This window comes from Thunnus thynnus, chromosome 7, assembly GCF_963924715.1.
Source record: "Thunnus thynnus chromosome 7, fThuThy2.1, whole genome shotgun sequence".
In the NCBI taxonomy this organism is placed as follows: domain Eukaryota; kingdom Metazoa; phylum Chordata; class Actinopteri; order Scombriformes; family Scombridae; genus Thunnus; species Thunnus thynnus.
The window spans coordinates 20,256,780-20,283,638 of NC_089523.1; the positions used below are offsets into that span (position 1 = coordinate 20,256,780).

Sequence of the window (26,859 nt, forward strand, 5' to 3'; positions counted from 1 at the left end):
GCTGTTTACAGATGAATCGCTCATGAATGTAACAAGCAGACTCCAACACACCTGCGAGGCCCCCCCTCTTCATACGGAGGAATGATGACCACTTTGACCGTAACCGACGTCCTCAGCAGGTCAATCATCTGCTCGTGAGTCAGCGTCACCGCGGCAACCTTGCAGATCTCCACTAAGCGACTGCCCTGCCTCAGTCCTGCCTGCCAGGCAAAGCCGTATTCCTCCACCTGCCAGAGAATAATAAAAAAAAAAACACAATAAAAGCCTTCAAACATGCCAGTTATGTGCAGCCAAGATTCTTCACAAATGACCGTTTCAGTCGCTCAGTAGAGATCTGGTGCAGCAGATGGTCATCTGACGGTACCTCGGCCACAGTGCCATCCAGACGAACATGGAAGCCCAGTTGTCCCAGTCCGTTTCTCCTCAGAGTCATGTCCACCGTCTCACATCCCACTGTCAGTGACTAGAGAAGGAGAGAAAATGATAAAATAAGGTAAAAATATTAGATTTACAGTATTATGTTCTTATGTTTGTGTTAAAATAGACTTTAGGTGTCTTGTAATATGAGGTAAATAAAATAAAACAGCCTGGAAGAGGAGAGGAGGTTCGCTGTTCTGTTGAATAAAATTTGTATGAAGTAACGCCAGCTGAAACTATTTCAACAGGCTCTCTGGAAACTTTATCAGCCTTTGGATCTGCATGTATTTGGTACTTTTAGAAAGATTAACTCATTTTTTAATATTTTATTTCCTCTGTTGGATTAACATGAAGCTCCCTGGAGTCCAGGAAATCTCTTTTTCCCAGCATTTAATTCATCAAATTTTGCAGGGATTATCACAATATGAAATGCCATCAGTCCATGCATGCAGTTGCGTAATTCCATTGAAAAAGTGAGCTATGTGATTGCATAGAGTGCTAAATAACAATTATTTAATACGCACTTTATAGGCACACTTAGCACACTTTTTATGATATTTACATAATGGTATTGCATTACAAACACCTAAACTACTTGTAATAAACGGTTGACTCTCTGAGTGAATTTCCAGGTTTTCCAGGATGGCTGGTTAAACTATTAAGAATGTCAAGAGTTTAATGCTTTCAGCAGATATAACAGAATTAAAGTGTATACAGGCTTAAAATCTACGTAGAAAATTTCCCCAATTTTCAAAATAACACTATAATAAATAGTGTATTGATATAGTATAAACATATTCAAAAGAATGGGCTCTCAACTCTCACCTTTAACCTCTGCACCACTTCCCTGATGTCCTGCGCACAGCCCTCTGGTACCCGCACTGCAATGTGGTCTCCTCTGCCGTAGAAGATCTTCAGCGCCAGCCGCTCCGGCGTCCAGCCAATTACATCCGCACAGAAACAGTTAAACACCACCTCTTTGGTGGAGCAGTCTATCAGGAGGACGTATTCGGCCGACAAACCCAAGGCACAGGGGAGCTCTGTCCCACCTCCACTGAAGTCCTGGGCCAGCACCCTCCAGGCGACAGCCCCCGCAGCCCCCAGCTCCGCTCCCTCTCTTGCCTTTGAGCGCTCGCGTTTTTTGGACGCCAGGGAGATGAGGTTGTTTAGTTTACCGGCCGAGTCAAGCGGCGTGCTGCTGACGTAGTTCTCAGCCAGGTCACGCAGGTACTCCTGCCGCGTGCGTGTCGCCATGGTGTGGAACTTCTCCGACTTGTGCGCTGCATTTTCTGCATTGATAACTTTGGCTAGAAGGAAATTTCGAAAGGTATCCGGGTCGCGGAAGGTGACGCCGCTGGGGATGGGTGGGCCGAAGGGAGGCACGTCCTTCATTCTGGTCACAGCAACACTGAGAGAAAAGATGTGACGGAGAGGATTTGAAGATTTTAACTATACATTTATTATTGTAGATATGTGTATATGAACATGTGTTCTATTTTACCTGTAACAGGTGTTTTCAGAGCAGGGGTTGTGTACACGGACAATCACAAAGACGTGTTGGAAGTGTGAGCGAATATTCTGGGGGGTGAAAGGCAGCGCTCCGGGCTCCTGAAAGATTATGGTGACAATGTCGTTCCCTATGTGCCTCTTCCTCAGGAGCTAAGGGGAGAAAATGACAAATTAATAAAATGAGCGAACATTATTGGCGTTGAAAGTAGTGACTCAGTGAACGATGGAGAAAGTCTGACAAAGGGAAATGAGAGATTGAGACGTCCACTACTAGACAGTACACCTCACAACAGCTCTTTATGTAATTTGTTTTTGCGGATTCTGTGTGGGCTATTTGTGTCTGTGTGTGTGCTGGTTTGTACGTCTATCTGTGTATGTGTAGGAGACATGGCACAGAGTCCAGGCTGTGTCTGCGGAGCGGCGCTTGCCAATCCGCTCTTCATCTGCAGAGGGAAGTGTGAAAGTACCAATTATGTAATCCAGCCCACTGTTTGGCCACAGATACACACATTCTCCAGCATGGAGCATCCTTTACTTGCACTAAGGCTGCAATAGAAAATGTGTATTATTGTGCTCAATGTGGTGGTTACAAACGTTAAAATGAATATCATTTAAATAGAAGCTAACATTTAGGATCTTTTATCAACAACTTGACTATGTTTTATTTTAGTATCCATTGTAAACACAACAAAATACTGTTGATATGCACGTTTCTATGGTTATTTACTGTGGAAATTTTCATTTTATCATGGTTTATATATGAAGAACTTTGCAGGATTAGCTTCTGCAGGCTCAGCTCTCCTTTTCCTCTCTACTGAAAAAATGTGCACATCACACTGTTTAACAGAATAGAACCAGATTTGTTTTGTGTCGAACAGCTTAATTTTTGCTCTGGTAGTTTTTTGATTCTTTTTCATGTTTTTTTATTTGTATATTTGTGATCTTGTTGTTTAGATGAAGAGGGGGATTCTACAAGTGTACATGTAAATATGTGCCAGTCTTACATTTGTCTCAAAGTGTTCTTAGTGGGAAGGAGACTTTTTTTTTAAGAGGAGAATAAAATGAGAGCGATAGGAGAAACATTTTTCTTTGTGTAATTGCTCTTTATGCATTTAACTCTTTTTCAATCACAGCAGCTATTTATCTACTTCATTCATCCTCTGTTCGTCCTGTTATCTTTAAATGTCAGATGCTGCCACCTAGAGGTTCATCTGAGGATGTGACTGTGTGTTCTGCTGCAGTCTCTGAACCTCTGGATGGAGTTATTGTACCATTTATAAAATAGCACTTTTTATTGGAAGAGTTGACACTAATATTAACTGTTCCAACACACTTCAATGTGTAACTCTGACATTATTTGTTTAATCAACTTTTACAAGATGTTTTACAAGATGATGTAACCGTCAAAAGGTGTTTTCTGTGAATATGACAGATGTAATCAAAGTTCTCTAATTTACAAGATTAATTTATGACATTTTGAGGTGTTTGAGGAAGAATCATTTCTAGCCTTCCCTGTTCTGCAGTGATGCACTCACACACTATAAAGTGTGTACATCTTGAGCACCCACAGGGCCTGTCTCAGCACATGTGTTTACCCGTGTGAGCCTCACACGCAACCACTTATGCAAACTATTAAATATACCCACACGCAAAATGTTCTTACACATAGGTCACTGACGCAGCCCACGCTGCAAACACACAGCACCCAGGAGAATGTGTAGGAAGGCCGCTTTATTTAAAGAAGTAAAGAATGAGGGAGAAAATAAAGAAACTACTCACTACTGAACCCCACCCAGCTCTGATCCACTTAAAGAATGAGAGGCAGAGAGAGGGCAAAAGAAAAAGCGAGTGAGTAAAAGAGGACAGAAAAGCAAAGTTACAGAGAACAAAGACTATAAAAACACACAAGAGGCTGAATAAAAGAGGAAAGAGACTCTAAATGAAGAGGGCGACACAAGTCACGAGTTTCCAATTCATGAATTCTTGCTGCGGTTTATGACCCAAAGCGAACGACAGAAGCTTTAACGGACAACCACAGCTAGACTTTGATGGGCTTTGGGTGTCAACCAACGATAGTCACGGATGTATTTTCCAGCGGTGCACGTCAGAGCTTGACCTGAGACACAGCATACAGCCCCAGGAGATGGTGCTGAACTTTAAGGTGGGAGCGCTCCTGAGCTCTTACCTGCTGTGGGTTGTTGGGCATGTATGGCAGCATGGTGGACACGTGGAACATAACCTCATAGCCCTGGTAGGTGGTGTACAGGGAGTGGGTGCCCGTAGAGTCCGCTGGAGAGGAACCACAGATGAAAGTGTGTTGTTGAATGAGAGTTCAAACACAGTAGCTATACAAATGTTTTTCCAGGGATCATGGGAAGTGGGGCAGCGGCCTGGCTATTTCTTGTGAAGACTTACTTTTAGTGTCGAGCTGTGCGGCATATTTGGTGAATCCTTTGAGAAGCACCTGCTCCCCCAGAAGTTCGAGAAAGGCAGAGAAGGCGGGCGATGCCTCCTCGTTGTTGTACATCTCCTCCTCTGTGCTTTGGCCTGCGCGGCACAGCAGAACACCCACCTTGTGCTTCTGACTTAACTACAAGGCAGCGGAGAGACAACATTAACATTACAAACACTCACACAGCTGAAACACTGCAGTCTGAACCTTCTGCTTATAATGCAACTTCAGGTCGAAGCAGATCTTACAAATAAAGATTTAACCTTAATATGTATGTGGAGGAACTTACACACACACACAAATCGAGCACAGTTTCATTGTTTTATATAAAACATTTGCACAAACAAAAACAAGTCCAATGCTGGCAAAACACCTCCAACTTGCACTTCACCCTCCATTAAATAAAAATTGAGATAACATGGCTAAACATTAAAGCTTTTATGGAAACACACTCATGCTCAAACACACCACACCCTGCTTCACACAGTTTTCTCTGCCCTCTAATTTAGCACTATGCACCAACACTAAATCAGTTATACGGGTTTCAAACACCTTTACACAAACTATCTGAGCATACCATATGTCAGCATCTTTTATTATTTGCTTTGCAGTAATTTCACCAGATATACTGGCTGACTGAGCAGGTAGAGTTTCTGTATTTCCCCCAGGGACAATCTGAGTACAGACAGCTGCTGGGATCAGCCGTTTGTTTTATTGCTCACATATAAAGTGCAAATACAGACACCAAACTGACCCCCTGTTCGTCCTGTTTGAGGAGCTGCTCTGTGACCTTGGGCGTGCTGAGCGCCAGCCTCAAACAGGAGACGTTGAGTTCGGGGACGACCTGCTCCAGGATCTCTTTGTACGGCAGACCTCGCACCGTGCCGTGCCTTCCCGTAGACGCCACAGCATCCTCTAATATGGAACCTCGCAGGGTCACCAGCTGTATGTGGAGAAAGAACGAGAGTTGTCAGACTGGAAGTGATATATTATAAGATTTTAAGATTATAAATATTTCAAAATGCCACACTGAAATGTCATTTTCTCAAACAACTATGCCAAATCGACCTGTTGATTTGGACTCTTTAACAACAGTTTTTGGTGTTATAGATCCTCATGTAATGAAAACTAGTTCACAGTATAACATGAAAACATTTGTCATTAGTCTGCTGGTACGAGGACTCAGTAATGTAATGAATCAGAGATGTAATGATGCACTTAGAACTATAGAAAAGAAAACTTTCATTAAAAGGACAGGAGGGTAAATTTTATAATATGTCTAGGTTCTTATGAAATCGCTTTTTTTTTTTTTTTTTTTTACGATTCTGTATCTGTTGACCCTTTCCCAGTCTCACGGCAAAATACTTGCTGACCCTCTTCAGGCAGAGCAACATACTTAAATATTAACAAGGGTTACTGACATCCACTTTTTATTTAACGCTCTTTCTTCTTCCCTCTTTCTTTGAATTAAAGATATTTGCTTGGTTATGCACTTGTTTATTCATTTTTATTCTATTTATTTCAGTTTTCTTCTTCTTTCTTCTTTGTTGGTATGGGTTAAAACCTTCTGTATGACTGTATTGCATCACATATACTGGCTTTTTAAATTTTATATTTTGTATTGTCTCATTCGTAAGAAGCTGTCTTTTCTGTGTTGCACTTAAAACTAAAAACACAATAAAATATAAGGTTAACTGAATAAAATCAGCTAAAAAAGAGACAGGGCTGATTGAATCCTAACCTAGGCAAACAAGGAAGACACAGGAAGATGTATGTAATATATTATTGATATTAAGATAGCTGTATTGATCTCCAGTTTCTTCCACAGAGAGGTCAGAGGTCAGGCTCAGCTACAGTACAACACTCCTGGAAGTGGAAAGGTTGATGATTAGTAGCCTGGGAGCTTGAAGTGGGTCCATCAGATGAAGGATGGTCTCACTTCTACTCATAATAGTATCCTGCTGCCCTAAAGCTACACTTTTACTTTCTGTCCAACACACACACACACACACACACACACACACACACACACACACACACACACACACACACACACACACACACACACACACACACACACACACACTGCATGTGCTGTGTGTGGAGGATTTTAAGCCCGGCAGTATTGTGAATTAATATTCTGCTCAGTGTTGTGCTGCCACAGAGTGCTGCTCCCCAGTGAGGGGAAATTGACCTGCTTCAAAACAGTAAGACTATAATAACTTCAGATACAGTTGGGAGGAGTGCATTGTTCCTTCTTACCACACTCTCTCACACACACACACACACACACTTACGACTACACACACACATACAGGTTCATAAAAAATGCATGGCAGATTCTAGAGCTGGCAGGGGCTAGAGAGACAGTTGAACCTCAGAGACTCGGGTCTGCTGCGAAGAAATAAAACCTGATTGACACACAGCAGAAGTTATGGAGCTATCTTTTCAATTCGTCAGCTTCCGTGTGACGGGGGAGTGAGTGACTGCGACGTGCTGAGCGGGAGTGTGAGAGGGCTGTGAGTATAAATGTGTGATGGAGGGAGAGAGGAGGGGAGGAAGAGGAAGTTTCTCCACCTTGCTGTGTCAGCACTGCTGCACAGAATTAAATGACAGACTTAAGGTGGATGGATATTTGAGAGTAGCTGCAGCTTGAGCGGGAGAGAATAAAAGTCTGCAATCAATCTCTTTTTTTTTTTTTTCTGTGTGGGAACGGTAGGCCTGGGTGTGCTGGCTGTGTCTGTTAGCTGAGCTCTGTGTACTTAGATGGCGGAGAGGCTCCATTGTTAGAGCAGAGCTAAGGTGATGAGGCCAGGCAGCCATGTAATCCAGCTAAAAACAACACAGCACCAGCCGAGCAGACAATACACTCAGGCTGGGGACTACAACAACACAATGAACACAGGCAAACTCTGCTGTTTGTTGGAGCGACCTTGACAATTTTAGCCAGGTGTTTATAACTATAATATAACTATTATATACCTATGATTAAATGCTCACCAAACACAGGAAAACCCCAGGAGATTAACAAAATATTTCTAAAGATAAAGCCACCAACTCACAGATACCAAATTATAGCCATGAAAAAAAGTTGAAAAGCTTCAGCCTGCTGCATCTCTGACTAAATGACCAGTCTGTAGTCGAGTCGAGAAGGGAAGCTGCAGAAAATCTTGACTAATTCTCCATAAATAAGAGCCTATTATTTAATACATTAAGAGTATTTGATCAATAAAAGGAGAAAAGTGGTTGGGTGTGCTCCCTGTGAGCAGGCCAAATGCTTTGGCCAGAGCGGCCAGTGTTTGGTTTGGCTTCTCTGTGTTGAGACTGGGCAGGTGGAATTTTCCACTGGCGGAGCAGAGAGAGGGGGCGAGGAGCGACGGAGGGGAAGGAGGGAAGGTTAAAATCAGGGCAGAGAGGGTGAAAAGTGTCACACAGACAAGCAGGGCCACGCAGGGAGGGCTGGGTAAAAACTACAGTAGTGAAAGAAAGTCCCTAAAGAATAACGCTCTCACTGACTCATCACTGGCTCATCACTCAAACATTCACATGACACACAGGCGGCAGATTTTACATACCTCGCTTGTTCTGACGATGAGGCGGTACTGATACTGGTCTTTCAGGTCTTTGGTGTCTTCCAGTTTCTCCCTGCGGATGCTCACAGCCACGGGGCCCAGCTTATCATCTGTCCCAAAGTAGTTTGAGTGCTCTGTGAAGAAAAAGGAGAAGTAGATGTTCAACGTTTGGAGAAAACAGTTTTATCTGCAACATGGACTTTTGTTGTAACCACATATATGACTGGATATATCAACTAATAGGGGGAGGGTTGAGTCAGGCCACGGATCTTGTGAATCTTTTAGATATTAGTCAACAAAGAAGCCAAACCTCTCAAATGTTAAATGTTGTCTAAACTAGTGCTGAATTTATTATTTGATCAACAGAAAATGAGTTGGCAACTATTTTGGTAATAAATCAGTCATTTAAGTAATTTTAAGCAAAAATTCCCAAAACTTCACTGGTTCCAGGTTATCAGATGTGAATATTGACTAATTTTTAGTCTTGATAGTAAACTGAGAATCTTTTTTTATGTTAGAGTGTCGGTCAGACAAAACCATCACTTTAACAGAATTAGTTTGTCTAATTTAATAATTGTCAGATTAATCATTAATAAAAATAATGGCTAGTTTCATCCCTTGTCTAAACACAAGCAGCCGTACAAGAACTTCCAATCCAGTCTTAAATTGGTGATATTATTATTTAAATCAGTAAATATCTCAATTAAGGTAAAGTAAACAAGACTATACTTCTGACCAGATGTTTGATGCTAACTTTTTCAGTAGTTTGTTGTGGTAATGCCTGCTGCAGACATATTTGGGTTGATACCAAAAATGCATTGAGGTTTAATACCCGCCACTAACAGGAAATATAAGCTTGAGAAGAAGAGGAGGAGAATCTGACAGACAGTAAGAAGGGTTTGGGGAAAAGGTACTGTGTGTATGAAGTAAGCTGACAGAAGGAGAGGCACTCAGGACTGTGACAAAATGACACGTACATGTTATCTAATAATCAATACTCAGGAAATTAGCTAACACAAGGCATGACCCTGGGGGAAAAAAAAAGAAAGGACTAAATAGTTATGTGGCGACAGACGAGAGATGCTGGACATTTTTCTGATGTGTGTGTTGTGGGCTGCACTACAAAAGGAGGATTTGATGAAATACATTTAGCCTCTATGTTTAACAATAGCTGGAATAAGACTATAGAGGAACAAATATGTCCTGAGTCTTGTAAATCCAGGAAATGAACAAAATGTGGTGTCATAAATCGCCAATTAACATTCTGTGGCTTGTTACCAGCGTTGGCACACAACATATTCCTCCATTAAGAGGCTGAGACAAAGTTATCAACACACTTCACAAACATCTTGCATGTCCTCTTCTAAAGCTCCTAAGCTAAGCTGTGCTAATGCCAACGCCACAGGCAGTGTGGGAGTTGAGACGCAAATTCTCCAGACACTCGGGGACGAATCTAGTATTCCTCCTCTATCCCCCCCCTCTTACTGGAATGAACCGGGACGAGGTGCACGTTAAAGAGACTCAGGCCTGCTTAGCTTCCATGCCATGTCCTGTGGTGAAACTGTCAGCTTTTTGATGAGGCTTTCTGACGTGCACACAGGGCACATCACAGCACACACTCGCACAATCACAGCAGCGTTCTGGGGGACAGCTAAGCTGGAAACGAGTCAGCAGATGAACATATTTTTGGAATGATAACCTTTATCTGTGTGGCTGCAGGCCTGTCCCTCACACACACCCACACACACGTACACACACACACACTCACACTCACACACGCTTGCTTGCACACATGTGCTCCTAACAGCATCTGTCATTAATTAGGGTGCAGCCAGATGATGCTTGCCCAGGGGAAGTTTCATACACAGTGTCTGAAGAGGTGATGTTGACAAGAAATGCCCACATGTCATGCACTTGTACGGACAGGCACAGATCTCACACGCACGCACACACATACAAACAATTCATCTCTGAAGTTAAGCATTTCTTCTCACATTGAAAACCAGATGTAAAACAAAGCTGCCCCGGCTGAATATGTGGTTCTTGTTATCATGCAGAAAGGCAGGTGGTTTATCATCAGCTCAGAGTTTGCCAACAGTCCAGTGGCAGGTACATGTGTAATAAAAACTCTGGGAGTGATGCCAGTTTGGCCCGTTCTGCTCTGCTCGGGCCCAGCTGGATATTAACTGCCACGGATGAGACGTGGGGACTGACACTAGAGAAACTCTGGCAAGATCTACACTGATGAATAACAGCGAGGGGCCCGAATCAGAGAATAAAATGGGATCATCAGTATGTATACTAAGCTGCAACTCATTTAGTTATCATTAATGTCTGTATGTGGACTGTTGCCTGCATATGTTGGATGCTTTTTGATTGCTTGTTTGGTAAAGTTAATAATCATTTAGTTTATAAAAAGTAATAATCAAGTTCCCAGAGCTCAAGGTGACATCTTCAAATTGTTTGTTCCGACCAAAAAAAACCAAAACCCAAAGATATTCAGTTTATAATGATATAAAACAGAAAAAAGCTGCAAATCATTACATTTGAGAGGCTGGGACCAGCAAATGTTTTATATTTATGCTTTATAATTAACTTAAAAAAATGAATCTAGTGTTAATGTTGGGTTTGCCAGTTTCTAATTAAGATCCAGAGAACGTGTTGGAATGAAAACTGTTAAACCATCAATAAACCGCAGCTGCAACAACATGTATGTTATAATACTGTGACCATGTACAATCAATTTCCTCTCAATATGTTTGATTCTTGTGATCCTTGCACAACACAGCTGGCACCAACATCAAAGAATATTTATGGGTGAATTGTGAAATCTGCTTTACGGTGAATGTGTTTGTGTTTGTGTGTGTGTGTATGTGTGTTACCTTTCCCATGGAAGTAGTCTCTGTAGTACCTGGCCCCCAGGTCAACATGCTCTATGCTGTACAGTTTCAGCCTGTCCAGTCTTGTAACCTGCTGTTCAATAGGCACCTCCAGCACCGAGACGCTGGCGTTACTCTTCCTCAGCCAACCCCTTCCTCCCTCTCCTCCTCCTTCCCCTCCTCGCTCTGCTGACGAGCTGAGGAAGCTGATGTTGCGCTCCCCGTGGCCCCCAGTCTCATTGAGGAAATGGGGGCAGCAGAGGAGCAGTGGGCTCGAGCTGTGGGCTCCAGGAGGCCCGTCCAGAGGGTCCATGCCCAGAGAGGGCGCTGTGGAGGCAGGGTCAAGGCTCAGGGTCAGATCCTCAATGCTGGAGTAAACGGGGTCATTCCCACTCGGAGCCGAAGATCTGGACACAGACAGAGACACTGAAGCAGCCGATGCTCCCGTAGCGGTGTTCCTCCTCTGAGTGACGTAGCCGCGCTGAACCGCCGCCTCGTGGAGGTCAAACAGGACGCTTTGAGCGTCGAAGTGGACAAAACTCTTGGGGCACACCCACGGTTTGTAAGAAGTATCTGTTGAGCCCCGCCCTCCTCCATCTTCACCACTCTCTCCTTTCCCTCCATCCAGCTCCCCTCGACTGGAGCTGCGAAGTTTCCGAAACAAAGAGGAGGTGCCCAGTGACGACTCCGTCCCTCCGCTTTTCTTCCTCACTCGCTCAGCTCCATCCTTCCTTCCTGTCCCTCTGTCGTCCCCACCCGGTGTGGGACCAGGTGAGGGAGCGGAGGGCAGGGCTGCGCTCGGTGGCGAGTCTGGAGCGCGTAGCAACTCCCTGAGGCGTATTGGAGCTGAGCTGCGCTGGTCAGGCCTCTCCTGGTGGAACTGGCTGAGCATGTCGAAGAAGCTCTGCTCGGGAATGCCCTGGATGTCGATGGAGGAGGTGCTGCCATACTCCCTGAACAGGTTACCCATCCCCCCTCCTCCACGAACCTCCACCTTCGAGCAGAAAGAGGAGAGAATTTTCACTTTATGATGACATATCAGTGGAAAACAAAACAAAACAAACTGATTTTTAATAATAAAAAATAAAGGGTGCTTTCTCATTTAAACTGTTTGCTGCAGTTCAAATGAACTCAAATGAACTCTGGCACATTTGCCCACTAAGTTTTTTTGGGCTCATGTAAAAGATGTCAGTTGAACTCTGCTGCGGGCCAAACAAACAGGCTGAAACCGCATGAAAAGGTGGGCCTCCGAGCAAATCGGGTGCGGTTCATTTGTGGTGTGAAAGCAAAATTCAACAACCACCATCAAAACATAAACTACTATTTAATCTATCATGAACTATCAATGAAGCGATCTGTACAAGCAAGCAGTAGGAGTGTAACGGTTCATGTATTTGTCCTGAACTGTTCAGTACAGGATGTTCAGTTCGGTACACAACTTTCCTCGGTTCGGTATGCTCCCTGACCCAAACAATTACTGTCAAAATAGTTTAATAATTCACTTACAATGACGTGCATAACAATTATTCTAGTGCTTGAGTTCCACCCAGACGTTTTGGCAGTGCACCACTTAGCTGTAACATGCAAGCAAAGAGTATAGAAGCTCACCAGCTTAGCCAAGTTACCCTGGTTACTCATATACTATCGCTGCCATCATTATGATTAAAATATGCGCTGTTATCCTTGTATTTAAATGATATCGTGTCTCCCCGTCTCCCTCCCCTCTCTGTGACAGTCGGCTTTTCACTTCGCCTTTGAGTAAAGCCGTTCAGAACAACAATAAACACATTTGATTTCCAACGTGGTCAGACGACACATCGTAAGAATCAGTTCTGAGTGAACAATAAACCAGCATAAAAAACTGTTAGCAGGTGTCCTGACTCCCTGCAGGAAACAGGAGGGTTGTTTTCCCTTTCCACTGGAGCACAACTAAACTGTTTCAGTAATAGTTTTGGCCAATAAGCCATTGTTGGATGTTTACATTTAAAAAAAAAAAAAAAGAAAAAAAAAGACCGACATATTATTTTCTACCTTTCTTTTTTTTTCTTGTTGTACCGGAAATGTACCAAACCATGAATTTTGTGTACCGTTACACCCCTGAACAGAAGCATATACATTTATACAAAGTCATTTGGTGACACATATATGTATCAGGAAGAGTGACATTAAGCCTTTAGGTCCAGTGTAGCATTGATGGCGCAGGATGACAGTCTGCAAATCTGTCCAATCAATGAGTCAGTTTGTATTCATGTTTACCTATCTTGGTTTGTCAGTAAAAAGCCATCGTGAACAGACCAGAACTAAAAAACAACAATGAATATATAATTTTTTTCTTTGCTCTGGACCATAAGAACCAAACTACTGTTGTGAAAACACCTTAGAGGAGGATTTGAGGCTCACCTCGTTCTCGTCTTGTTCGCTCAGTGTCACCTCACTGTTGGAGCGCTGCCTCAATGGGGGGAAAACACGCAGGCTCAAAGGTGAACCTCTCTCACCGCCAAACCCTCCACCTCTGAACTCTACATCCTTGGACCGTCGTCGTGGCAACCTGGCGACTCCACCCCGCACCAACCCGATTTCAGAAGAAAAAACTGATGAGGACATTGAAGTGGAGCAGTCATCTCCATGGTGATTGTTGCCATATTGCCCATTTTCAAGCAGTGATTCCCGGGATTGCGCTCGACGTGGGGGCCACTCTGCAATACGCGCCCGAACACCCATTTTGGGTACTGAGATGCGTGGTTGCATCGCCGGGTCTGTGGGGCCAGGCACCAAGTGGCCATTGGGGGTGTGACGAAACGGAGTGTGCTGGGGTAACCCTCCTCCTCCTCCTCCCCCATCTAGGAGGTCCGAGGAGGTGCAGGTGACCCCTCTGTCTCTGTAGTTGTTCATGGCACCCCAGGAGAGCTCAGGGCAGGATAGAGGCCAGGTGGGCAGGGGGCTGGCATCCCATGTCAGGAGGGGTGCTAGAAAAGAGGGAGAGGGGGGGCCCCACACACACTCTGCTGACGGTGCTGCGGCCTCCAGCTCCCAAAAACATTGCGGGAAAGACTTCACTGATCCATGACGGACCCGTTTGAGTAAAGACTGTTCCTCTTCTTCTTCTTCTTGGACTATTTTCAGTTTAATGCAGATCTGAGGAAAGAAAAACAAGGAAAAAACAACATATAATTTCCAACAAATCAGCTTCAGATCATCAGCACAAAACCTCTAAAACCAAAACAAATTAGATTTCAAATACATGTTGTAAATCACACAGCTCGTGTGACCCAAATTCTTTTCACAGACAAAAAGAGAAACTGAGCAGTGAATTCTGGAAAGAGCGAATCACTCAACTGTAAAACAATGTAAGACTGATAACACAGAGAGAGAGAGAGAGAGAGAGAGAGAGAGAAAGAGGGAGTGAGAGAGAGAGGAAGAGAATAAGGTGCGGGGATATGACAGAGGATTTCTCCCATTGAGGCTAATCTTCAGGAGGCTGACAAGGGATATTATTATCACACACACAGTGCACTCGAGTGCATGTGCGTGCACACACAAGCAGTCATATACCCACAGGACATGAAGGCTCTGGCCGCTCTGCTGCAGATTAAAACCACTGAAACACTCAGCTAATATTATCGGACTAGAAAGTAATAGATCCCAACAGAGGAAAAGCTCAGTGCACAATTTAAACACTTCAGCACTCTGGCAAATTCTCTGCTCACGTCTTGTATAGCCTAGATGAGTGTTAAGAGTATGCAGTGTATGCTGTGTGTATGAGTCTAATGAAAATATGTATGTTTGGGCAATTGAGGATTGAGAGGTGATTGCCCTGACTGGTTTACCGGCCGTCCAGACATGACAGCTCGTGACTTATTTTGTTGTCAGCTTAGCACAGATCGCCACATAGCTGAAGCTGAGACAGACAGGAGTTAAAGCAGGACGTCAGGAGAGAGAGAGAGGGAGAAAAGGGCGAATGCACAAAGTGACCCAACAGCTGGAGGGGTGAGGTGGGGTAAATCCAGAAATAGAGTGATTGGACAGACTCAAGAAAGAGCGAGGAGGAGAGCGGTACATTGCTCAGTGAACCACAGCGGCATGCTTTAATGTGACAGTCACATAACATCAGGTCTTAAGAAATCCACCAGCCTTGTAAAGACTCTTGTTTACTCAGAGGTATCTTACGTCTCTCCTGAGGTTTAATGTAATGATTTTTTTCGGATATTAACGTCTTACGTGATCACTGCTTGTGCACAGGAATACTAACAGAGTGTCTTTTGACCTTATTACTCCTTATTAAAGGTTACTTGTTATTTTAGTGATCTAAAAAGCTAAACGAGTGCAAATGTTGAACTCAGTGTAAGGCTCCCAGCAGACTGGATCATTTTTCTTTTTTGGTTTTCAAGTCGTGGTCAAAGTTTTTAGGTTGTGAATACAGTGTGACCTGTTGAAAAACATTATAATGACAGTCTGTGGTGGTGGTTAGATATTCTGTATGAGTACTTCAGCTAAATATGTAAAATTTAAATGTTCTCTATCCATCTCTGCTGTATTCAAACTGCTAGTGCTTCTTTTCCTTTCTGCTAAATTTCCTTTTCCATTCTCGAGTTTTTGTCTAATCTTATTCTCTACATAGTTCTCCATCCTTGGATTAAAGCTCTTTTATCTCCACGAGTCTCTTCTAAAACCACCAAAGTAATTCAAATACGGGCAAAGGCCAAACGAACATCTGCATATATACCTTTTACAATGTGCTTGTTAAATTTCAGACTCACCAGTTTTACTCAATCCCTCTTTAGATTCCTGCATCGTGCTACTCCATTGTACAATGACTCCATTTAGCTTGCATGTTACTCAAAACCTTCATCTCATGCCGCACTTACACCTGTTTCGTCTGCAGCACAATCTGCAGCACACAGCCCATCGAAGCAGTTTATTCACCAGTATGTTCCGTTTTTATCCAGATAGCACTTGACCTTTCATATTTCACAACTGTAAAACTGTCTTCCACGATGAATCAGACAAGAGTGTTAACATTATTACGCTTCAGACAAAAGCAATAAGGAAATTTATCATATGATGCAACCACAAGCAGACACACACACCCACACACCCACACCCACACAAAGTTTAATTGTACTATCATTTGAACTGGTTCACATCTAACATCATTAAAATTTGAGCACTTTCATCGATCGCACTGCTGTTTCAACATGCAAACATTGGGTTTAAAAACTAGAGGAAGCTACACTTGTCTAAATGAAAAAGGGTTAAACATCTAACAGCCAGCAGAAAGCGAACATTAGGAACTGTTTTGTTGTGAGAACAAATCTGCTCGTCTTTCTCCAGCTGCTTCAGTTTTTGTGAATCCCACAAATGTCAACTCCTGTGGTGACTATCTTGTTATAAAGTCCGATTTGCATAACGTTGAGCTTTTCATTGTGTCAAGGCAGCTCAGAGTGGTTTGTGTGTCTTTTATGATAGACAACGCCTTCTTATGAGCCCTCACTGAATTCATTTCTGGCCCCAAGACTGCATTACTCATTCACTCATACATGCACACAAGCACCATCAACAAAACTCATTCACAGCAAACAAAATCCCCCTATAGTCATACAGCCGCGCAAATGTATCATGTCTTTGTTTTGGAGAACCACAGGCACCTCCGGGCCAAAGGCTCCCGCTCTGATCATGCTTTCTGACAGAGTCTTTCCTCATCCGGAGGGCTGTCCTGTGATCCACAATCAGGCCCAATCCCAGATTATCCGGCCCCAGCTGCAGGAGCTGCAGAATGGTTTCATTATGTGTCTGAGGTGCCTGATGAGAGAGGCGATGGAGTCAGTGCGGTCTGATCTTTACCAATGACGTCTGTCAAGATAGATGGCCTGTGAGACAGCTCATCTGTGGGCTTGTGGTGCTTCTAGCAAAATCAGTACAACAAAAATCTGAGAATAAAAGTCTACAGTCTAACATGTTGATGTTTTACGTGTGTTATGTTTATGTTCACCATCTCCGTTTAGCGTGTTAGCATGCAAACACCTGCTAATTAGCACTAAACACAAAGTATACCTGATGATGGGAATATCATTAGTTTTTCAGGTATTTTTGTCATAAACCAAAATACTAGACAAACTAAAAAGTTTTCCTGATGGTTGTGCTAAATGAAAGTCAGGAGTTCACAAAAATATTCCAATTCATACTGAGGGGAAAATGAATGTCTGTAACAAATTTCATGGCAATCCATCCAACAGTTGTTGAGATATTTCCAACCTTGCCATCCACAGAGGCATGCTGCTAGCATGACTAAAAACAAAAGAATATCTCATGCGCTTTTATCCTGACAGGTTAATCGGCTCAATAGCGATGTGTGTCTGGCCTGGCGTGGTAACACATGTTATCACATCTCAAAAGTTGACCCATATCCTTTTTCTCACTTTACTTTCCACAATCTGCCTTTCAACCACAAAGCTGACAATCATCGTTTTCTGCATTACTCATCACCTAATAACAAATTAACATAATGATATGTTGCTCTTAGGTTGTTGAAAAAAAGCAGAATTACAACTTAAACACACTTAAATTATGTGAAAAGGGGGTAAAATACAAGGAAAGCAGGGATTTACTATAATCACAAATCTGTCAAGATGTGCTAAAACGGAAGTTACCATAAGATTAATATGTGTAAAAAAAATCATCTAAACTCAAGGCCCACTCACTAGCGTTTTCACAGCTTTCAACAGTCTCTCATGGTTTTCATCAGTAAGCAGAACTGACAAACAATTAGGGCTGTAGTCTCCTGGTCGACTGGTCGATTAGTTGGTTGATATGCTCTCATCCGACCAAATTCTCATTGGTCGAATAATTGCTGTTACTTTCATAAGGAGAAAAGTGCCACATCAACAGCCTTCCAGGATTAATCCATTATTTCCTGCGGCGGGAGGGACAGACTAACAAATAACCTGTGAAAACGGGAGTGTATACTGAGTGTTTACTGAACATTTATTGAATCAGCGTTTCTCCTACAATTATAACAACGAGAACCCCCGCCAGGCCAAAAAATTTTTTTTCATGCCAAAAATAACACCAAATATCCATTCATTCGGAAATTGATAGCCTCTGTGCAGCGCTGTTCTGATACACGAGTCAACCTCTGCGTCGTTGCCTGGGAAACTCTTGGTGACGTTGCTCCGTTAATGAGTATGTTTGTGTAGCGAGTAGGAAAGCGATCAGCAGGAAGGTGACGGTGGATGCGAGCGGAACAGAGGAAAAGGTTAGCGGTGAGTTGTCAGTCTGGCAGTAAATGTACAGTACAGACTACAGTGTGTCACTTAATAAATGCTAAAAAAGTCACGTCTGTTGTTTCCCCAAATGCTGGAAAAGTGAAGGGGGTTAGCCCCAAAGTTAGCAAGTTGAGTTCACTGCACTGCACTCTGTCCCGTTCCCCCGCGACTAATCGATTAGTTGAAGATTATGTACGATTTCAGTCGACCAAGATTTTCTTTGGTTAACTACAGCCCTACAAACAACAACCAAAAGTGTTATGAGGGGAAGAAACATCCCCACAATCTTTTACCCAAAAAACAGCATCAGTATCTGATCAGATCATCAGTTTCAAACACTCAAACAGTAAATTTGTAGCAACAATTGCAAAATATCAGTTTAGTTTAGGGCTACATCTATTCTTACACTGTGCAGAGGAGGGGAAGCGCCAATATACTGTACATCACAAACCACATATCCGGGAGCTAAATGTGAAAGGTTTTTTGCTCTATTGATGAGATAAAGGAGACAGCTGGGGGGTGGGGGACATATTCAAAGTAAACCACTACTTTTTAAACCAAACAACAGCATAATAAAATATGATTATCAACCAAGAGCAAGAAGGAAATCTCTAGAAATCCAGAGAAGATCCGTGAAGAGAAAGAATTAAATCTGTATACACATTCAGCTTTGGCCCAGACATCAGAAGATAAAGCACAGACATTTAATGCCTTTTAATTACTCACATACAGTAATTAGTTAGCTCAAGGATGTACCTCCCTTGTTCTCACTCCCCCCGTCTCTCCCATTCATGCTCCCTTTCTCCACGCCCGCTCCGACTTGTTCTGCATGATGCAGGCTTGGCCCAAGCACCGCAAACACACACCGAGGCTGGTAATTACACTGGTTAGATGGTAGTAATGACAGAGTTAGCAGAGGAGTGCAGCTTCCAGAGGAATGAGAGTATTCGATGTGGAGGAGGGTGCTGCCTCTGCTGCTTGCTGGTATGTCAGAGCAATATGGGCAGACCTGAGATCAGCACGGAGTGCGAGTGAGAGCTCGTCAGATGAGGAAGGATAGACCTGTCGTATGTTTCTGTCTCAGTCATCGCCAAAATGGAAAGCAGTCTAATTACAATTGAAACTGAAGCAGAGAAAGCAAAAGTCTCATGATAAGATGTAGGTACAAAGAGACCAAACACCAAGGTCTTCTGAAAGTCAATCTAATCAATAATATAAAGCAAACATGAACTGATGTAACAGATCTCTAAAAAAAAAAAAAACAAACTCCAGACAATTACAGTTATTGTGCGTTTTTAAATTCAGCAAACGATGCCACAGCGAGCTAGATTATGGGCTGGTTTGAGGAACAGATGGTGGTACATATGACTGGCAGACGGCAGACAGGAGCAGAGGAGAGCGGGACGCTGTAATACAACACAATACAGTGCTGGCAGGCAGCCTGGGGACTGTACATCAAGCATTCATGCCACCACGGCGTCTGACAGAGGAGACAGAACAGGAGGCGCTATCAGCTCTCTGCTGACCCTAAACTCTGCCTCGACGACCTCATGTCATGTAGAAGTGAAGAGCTACTCGAGTTAGAGAAGTGAAAGTGAAAGATTAAAAAATAGAGTGACTATTAAAGTGAAGACATAAGCTAAGACTTAAGTTATAAAAATTAAAACTTGACTTGGGAAAAAAATATTCAATTTAAAGTTTTAAACAAAACAACAGAACATAAACAATTTGGATATTTTAATCATTAGACAAATGCATTCAAAAAACTCTCAGTGACTACTAACACTACTAACAGCTGTGTTATTTCAGATGATAGGTTCACATTATTTTAAACTTCTTAAAATAATACCTAAATGCCAATATGTACATTAAAGAGTTATTAATTGCTGTAATTGTTCTAGATTTTGTCGCTGATCACTTACAGCCAGTATGGTTAAAATGAATGATTACAGCACCCCTAAATGTATTTCTGTACATGCAGCTTTGTGAGTGTTGTTTGAAGATAGACTTGATAGAAGATAAGAGAAATGTGAACTTATCCTTTAATGGTAACCAGTCAGATACTTGAGAGACTTGAAACTCAATTGCAATCTGCTTTTGAAGACTGACTTGAAACCTGACTTTAACTTGACTAAAAAAATACTTGAAAAGAGTTTCGGTATAAAAGTAACAGGTATATGCCAAGAGTCTGAAATTAAAAGAGATCAGTGATCTTCTATAAGTTCAGTAGTATCATTAACAGGAAGTGGTAGAGGTGAGGTGTCTGGGGTTACTGACTGAGTTCAACGGCCGGATGCAGTAAGTTCAGTTTCATTGTACTCTGGAGTCTGGAGTGGAGCAGTCGGAAAGGCTCATGATCAGAGGTTACAGGATGACTGCCAGTGTCTGTCTGCGTTTTCCTGATGTGATTGTGGAGAGAGACTGTTTTCCCTCTACAAAAATAGATTTGATAAACAAATTTAATGTTGCTCTGGCATAGAGTACGTGCTAAATGGAGCTACGGTGCTCTGCTTCGAGCCAGACATCATTCTTAACCCCAGCTGTAACAGAACTGTGTTTTCTTTCCCTACAGCAGGAAATCTTCCTCCACAACTAGAAAAATGCAAATAGTGAGGAGTCATCATTCCAATCGGTCAAGCTCCATGATAAATGCCAAAAACTGAAGCCGTTCTCCATGTGCAACACGAATTGTAGGGAATCCAGGAAGACGCCCCAGAGCAAACTTGAATCTCAGAGACAAACTACCCCGAGTCCCTGACCGCCTACTGCAACAACAAAACTCCACAGGAAGCTGCAAAAACAACACTGACATATCAGAACATTGGGCTGGAAGGAAACATTCAGTTGAAGCCTCTGACTCTGGTCTATATTGGGCTTGTAAGTCTGTTTGGCTTATCTGGAGGCGACATCTCTCCCTCTCAGACTGCTTTATGAAGCCACAGCTCTCTCCCTGTCGCCCTGCTTTCCTTTCCACTCACTTTCTTCCTCAGTCTTTTCCTCGAGTCCCTCCTGACCCCGCTGTCATTGTCTCCATTGATTTCCGTCTACATTGTTTTGCTGAATCCCGCTGATGTCGCTTGTGTCACTTCCATCTGCCTGTCTGTCTGTCAGGTTGCCGTCCCATGACACTGAGGCAGCTCGAGGAAGAGGACGATCAGGGGTTGGGGTGAAAAGAGCAAGACGCGTTTAGGAAGAGTAGATAAAAAAAAAAAAAAAAAAGCAGCTTCCCAAACACACATTCAGACATCCATGTAACAAGCCTGATGATTTGCATCCAGTTGGAGGATCAAGAATCGCAGCCCACATCATCATTCATCATCATAGTCATTTACTGGTTTATCTGTGATGACGGTGGTGAGAGAGGGAGTAGGAGTTGAGGAGGTGGAAGTGGAGAGGAGAAACATCAACACACAGGGAGGCGAATATGTAAAAGACACTACTACATTTTCCTTATTGAGAATTCATCCCTGCAGATAATTTTTTCTTTTTTTTTGCTTTCAACCCCTCACAGGGAGGTCAAAGGGATTCAGTGTATTGCTCGGAGATATTTCAACAAAGTAAAGACTTGTTGGTGAAGGGTCATGAACCCGAGACGTCTGGTTGAAGGATGGCCTTTCTAACTGAAAGCAATTAACTGTTTAACAAGCAAACTCTACTCAATAATATGAGCACATCCTCTTCCAGGGTCTGTTTCTCTATGTGTAGTTTCATGGTAAAATAAATATATTCTCAGTGCAGCTATATCAGCGGCTTTGGCTTATATGTCAACCGACAAATGACAGGAAACTGAAGTACAGAAATGCAATATGTCACCATCCTATAGTTTGTCCACCACAGAGGAGTGACATGTTTATTATTTAGCTGTTAAACGTCTTGCCCAGTACATTTCTTGGTCGCGACTGTTGAAAAAACAAACTTAAGGGACCATTAGCTAAAGAGTTGTATAAAGAAAATAAATAATGGACAGTATCATAATTGGATTTTTTAAAACTCTCTATATGGGGCTCAAAAATCCTGCACTTTCAGTCTCTCTCTATGTGTAAAACTGTATATAGATATGGATAACCAGGCAGGACTGTCAGATTTTGGCTAACCAGGCAAATTAAATACCTGACAAGAAGTCATATCCAATATTTATGCTGCTCATTGCTTTGCATCATTACCCGCTCTAAGCTAATACACTCAGAGATATTAATGGGATAGCTCCCATGGTGTAAACTGTATGGAAAAATATGTACCGCATATGCCATCATATTGCCGAACCCTGATGGCAGGTTCCTCCAAAAATGTGTTTTGTTAGTGAATACTCTGCTTCCTAATGCCATGTAAGAGAATCCCAGACATCCCTCACATCAATATATGGTTGAAAATACTAGAATGACAAAATGATAATAATAAAGCTTTGACAGTAAAAGAATAAAACAACAAATAACTTTGTTTACCCTAAAGTTCAACACAGATAGCATCAGCACAGAGAGTGTTTATGCTCTGGGAAGGTGTTGACAGGTCAAAGTGTTTCCTGAAGCAGACAAAACTAAAGTTCTGTAAATCAAAAGACACTGTGGATAACACCACGTTCTTCACATCCAGAATCAAACTAAAGAGACTTGTGATGTTACTTGGATAACAAAGAACTAGAGAGTATTATGGGAGTTCCTGTTAAGCTACACGTTGCGTTTTCTGACAGTAGCTGCTGGTGAAGCTCTCCTATTGAAGCACGTCAGGTGACCTGCTTTTCATTATCAGAACGAAATGCAGATGAGGACATTCTTTTTGTACTAAATAGCAGAGCAGACAGCTTACTCCTGCACTGCAGAAAAATATCCAGGTCATCAAGTTAATTAGCCTTTGCTATCAAGTTTTTGAGTCTCACTTTTCTCATAAAAACACTCAAATATTCTGCAAGTGAAGAGAGTTAAATGTCAGAGTTACAATGAAGCAGAACAAAGCAGATAAATCTAGTATCAAGACAAGTTTGTTACTAGATTGAGAGTACTAGATCGACCACACAACACGTTCCTATCACCTATACACACACAGACACACAAATCAAAACCAAACACAGTGAGAGCTTTCATACTGGCACTAGCAAACAAATACTGGCTGATTACAGCTATCAGAATAGAAATGCTTATATTAAAAAAAAGTCAGTTCATAAAAAGTGAACCAAACAGCCCAAAACAAATGGTTTAAAGTGAGCTAAATGTTACAGTCTGTCAAGGTAAAATCCTTAAACCTCAGATTACAATTAACATACAAGCGTCTGCTTAATAATTAAAATCACACTTTTTCACACACATACAGATGATCACATGTCCTAATTTTACCTTGTTCTGGTTTCAGCTGCACAGGTGAAGCAGATGTGGTAATGCAGTGCAGAGGAGGAAGCCCAGTTTTTCACTCTAAAACAAGAAATAGAGAAAAATAAACATCACATTAACTTGAAGTTTAATGTTTCTTAAGTTTACACAAAGCTCAAACATTTTCCATGAGGTGAAATATATAGATAGATAGTTGATTTCAACCACGTCACTCAGCCATACTGCAATGTTGCATTATTTAAATAGTTTTATGTATTTCACATAAGCTGTTAGTGTTATAATTGAGGGTGTGAACAGTGTGCGCTCATCAGGTCATCCACACAGACACACCTATTGTTTGTGAGGAGTCTGAACAAAAATGCCTGAGGCTCTCTGTACTGTAAACACGTTTGCATACACACAGACTGACTCGCACACAAACACCACATTATGGAGGCTTTGCTGTGTTTTGCATCTCCAAAAACTGATGTTTTAATATCAACTCGAATATTGAACCATGAATAACGTGCATGATAAATGAAAACAGCTGATGGATTCATACAGCATCTCTTCTTAATTTCCTCCCTCGTCCTCACAACTGAACTCCATCTTCCGGCTCTTTCACGAGAGAGAGAGAGAGAGAGAGAGCAGATGGAAATGCAGAAGGAGAATGGAGGCAAAGTGAAGGAGGCTGTGCAGTTTGATTAGAGGTCGAGGGGCCTAAGAACAGAGGGGGGAGGGCTCTTCAAGTACAAGTATGGCATAAAGAAAGGGGTGAAGTGGGGCCAAGAGATGGGGGCAGGTGGGAATCAGCAGACATTATATCCTTAGGGGGAGGCCCATTACTGTCTGACAAATACAGTTCTAATCAATACTGATCAATCAGGGCCCACTTACCCTGCCACGGCAAGCATAATAACGCGGTCTTTAGCAGAAGAGGGGGGCAGGGGTGGATAGGGGTCAATGATTGTGCGAGTGTCTATTTTCCTACAGGAAAGCGTCTGTCCTTAACAAAGCTGGCAGCGTCAGCATGGATTTAAGGCTCAGGCTTCACTCCACTGCCCCGAAAATGAAATTAAACTGTAAGTGAAAACTTCCCAACCATGACTCCACAGACCCCAGCCTCAAAGTGATTATATGGCCTCATTTTACAGCTTCTGTGAAAGGTACTGTATGCAGCCACTATCGCACACACTCAAGTACACATATCACATTAGTGGAGCCGAATCCCAAACACAAACAAACAGAAAAATAAAGGAAATGTCACAAGGATTGCGGCAGGCAACTACAAAGTTACATTAAACTGAGTTGAATGTAAACTTGCAGCATGAGACAGGTTTAAAAGGGCTTACGTTTGACAGGTTTTATCAAGTGAGAACTAGTTTTCCTGCCAGCACCTGACTCAAGTCCAGTGCAGACTACATGACTTGCCTGTCCTATTCTGAGATCTGAGACAGAAACCGTGAAGTGAAGAGTTCATTCCAGTTGCTTGAGTTACTTTAAGTGGTGTCGAGACACATCTTCACCTCTTCTTGAACTGTCCGAGACACTAAAATTTTCATCATAGCCAAAAACACTTGTAACTGGTGCACCTCGGACACTATTCTTACATGGGAGATGAGCAGTATCCAGTGAGTGCATCAGGAAACTGGAGGCAGAAAAGGAAGGAGGCTGCAGACACACACTTCTTGCACGTTTTTGTTGCATACTGCAATCGTTTGCACCTTTCGCAGATCTCTGCACCTGAATCTTGTAATGACTTCACCTGGGATGAGTTTAGTGTAGGTTGTGCACCCACAAACCAACATGACAACGATCTGGGATTGAACAAGGTCTTATAGTGTGAGCAGTACAGTCATTCTGAGATGCTGAAAGTCTTCTGGCTTTATGTGTCACACAACCACATTATGGCACAGACTTGAACATTTAATGGCAGACAAAGTGGTCAGACGTTCAACAACAGTGGAGGCACTAACACAGCTGGTAAACCACACACAATGAAAGTACAACCTCACATGTTACAGGATTGAATTGTCACCTCTGTGTCACTGTTTGGTGTGACTATCAGAAAGCTGATATCCATGGAATGGCTGCTATTCCTGAATGACCTGTGTCTCAAAACAAAACCTAGAACACTTCTTTCAACCATTTTCTTATGTCAACAAAACATGTCTGTGGAAGATGGTGGATCTCCAAGAGCAACAACAGCCAACGTTTCCAATCCGCAGTGTCTGATGCATCGCCTGACATGACGGTAAATGTCCCCAGACACACTGGAACAAGTTGAACAGAGGATTCATAAGCACCAGGATGAAGACAAATGGCCTATGTGGCTTCCACAAACACCAAATCTAAACACCAGTGAACCTCTACAGAAAAGCAGTGAAGTGCAGAGAGCAGAGCTGAATCCAGAGCGGACCTCCGCACGTGCCCGGTGGAAAGTCGATGACTTGTGCGACTGAGACTCTGGTTAAGTCTTAAGAGTCTGCAGTATATTTAGTCGTGGAGTCATTCTCTGTGGCTCTGAATCCTGCCAGACAGAATAACTGTCACACAGCCAGAACAAAGTTGGCTTCCTCCCTCTGTGTGTGTGTGTGTGTGTGTGTCTGCGTACACACACAGTATGTTTTAAGAACAGTAGGACTAAGAGTTCACCATAAATAATTCTATAAAATTCATCTTGTAGGAGTGTTTCAGAGAAGCGCAGTTGAGCGGATAAAAAGAGAGAGAGTCTGTATATTTGCCTGCGGGCGTGTCTGTGCCTTCACCATCATCGGCATCATGTTGTGATTAAGATGGGATTACTGTCACAACTCAGATGCATGAATATTTTACAGCATTTGTTGAGTCAGTACTCCTCCAGAGTTCAGCCTACTCGAGTTTTTAATCACACAGTGTGTTGAAAAAGAGTGAGGTCTTTTCTAGATAGCTGAAAAGTCATCATAATATCTGTTCTCCTCCTACTCTCTGAGTCAAATGAACACTTACATGATGTTAAAACATTCACTGATTTTGCTTAAGTTTTCCAAAATGTAAATGTAAAGACCTTTATATCTGTTCATCGTATGTGAAGGTGTGTCCAGAAAACAACCACTATTGGTGTAAATTAAAGCATGTGAATGTTTTGCCTGATCTCAAAAACTTATAAAGCTATTCAGATCTATTAATTTGTTAGTGTATTAAATGTCAGATAACAGTGAAAAATGTTGGATAATTTACCACAGCTCAAAGTGACGTCTTTAAATGTCTTGTGTTGTTCGACAAACAGTCCAAAACTCAAATTTGTTCAGTTTACAATGATATAAAAACAGAGAAAAGCAGCAAATGTTCAGATTTGACAGCAAAATGAAAAAAATGAAAATCTAAATAATTTGATCCACTAATCACTGTAGCTGTAAATTCAAATATCAATTTCTAAAAGACAAAACACACGTGGCAATTGAAAAACAAAATGATTTAATCTTGGAA

General features: G+C 42.4%; 1 protein-coding gene across 3 annotated transcripts in view; it reads right to left on the reverse strand.

Moving 5' to 3' along the window:
- sipa1l3 (signal-induced proliferation-associated 1 like 3) overlaps nt 1-26,859 on the reverse strand; it is a 73,817-nt gene that overhangs the window by 16,614 nt on the left and 30,344 nt on the right. For 2 of the 3 annotated variants that reach the window (XM_067594822.1, XM_067594821.1), the window contains exons 2-12: nt 23,419-23,493; nt 13,230-13,964; nt 10,833-11,823; nt 7,954-8,084; nt 5,133-5,321; nt 4,342-4,516; nt 4,112-4,215; nt 1,919-2,076; nt 1,243-1,825; nt 365-463; nt 52-227 (exon numbers count right to left, since the gene is read on the reverse strand). In XM_067594822.1, the coding sequence (XP_067450923.1) occupies nt 52-227; nt 365-463; nt 1,243-1,825; nt 1,919-2,076; nt 4,112-4,215; nt 4,342-4,516; nt 5,133-5,321; nt 7,954-8,084; nt 10,833-11,823; nt 13,230-13,721 (3,098 nt within the window). In that variant the 5' untranslated portion in view covers nt 13,722-13,964; nt 23,419-23,493. Of the gene's footprint in view, nt 1-51; nt 228-364; nt 464-1,242; nt 1,826-1,918; nt 2,077-4,111; nt 4,216-4,341; nt 4,517-5,132; nt 5,322-7,953; nt 8,085-10,832; nt 11,824-13,229; nt 13,965-15,586; nt 15,728-23,418; nt 23,494-26,859 lie in introns of those variants that run through there. The other variant, XM_067594823.1, reaches the window with a different exon arrangement.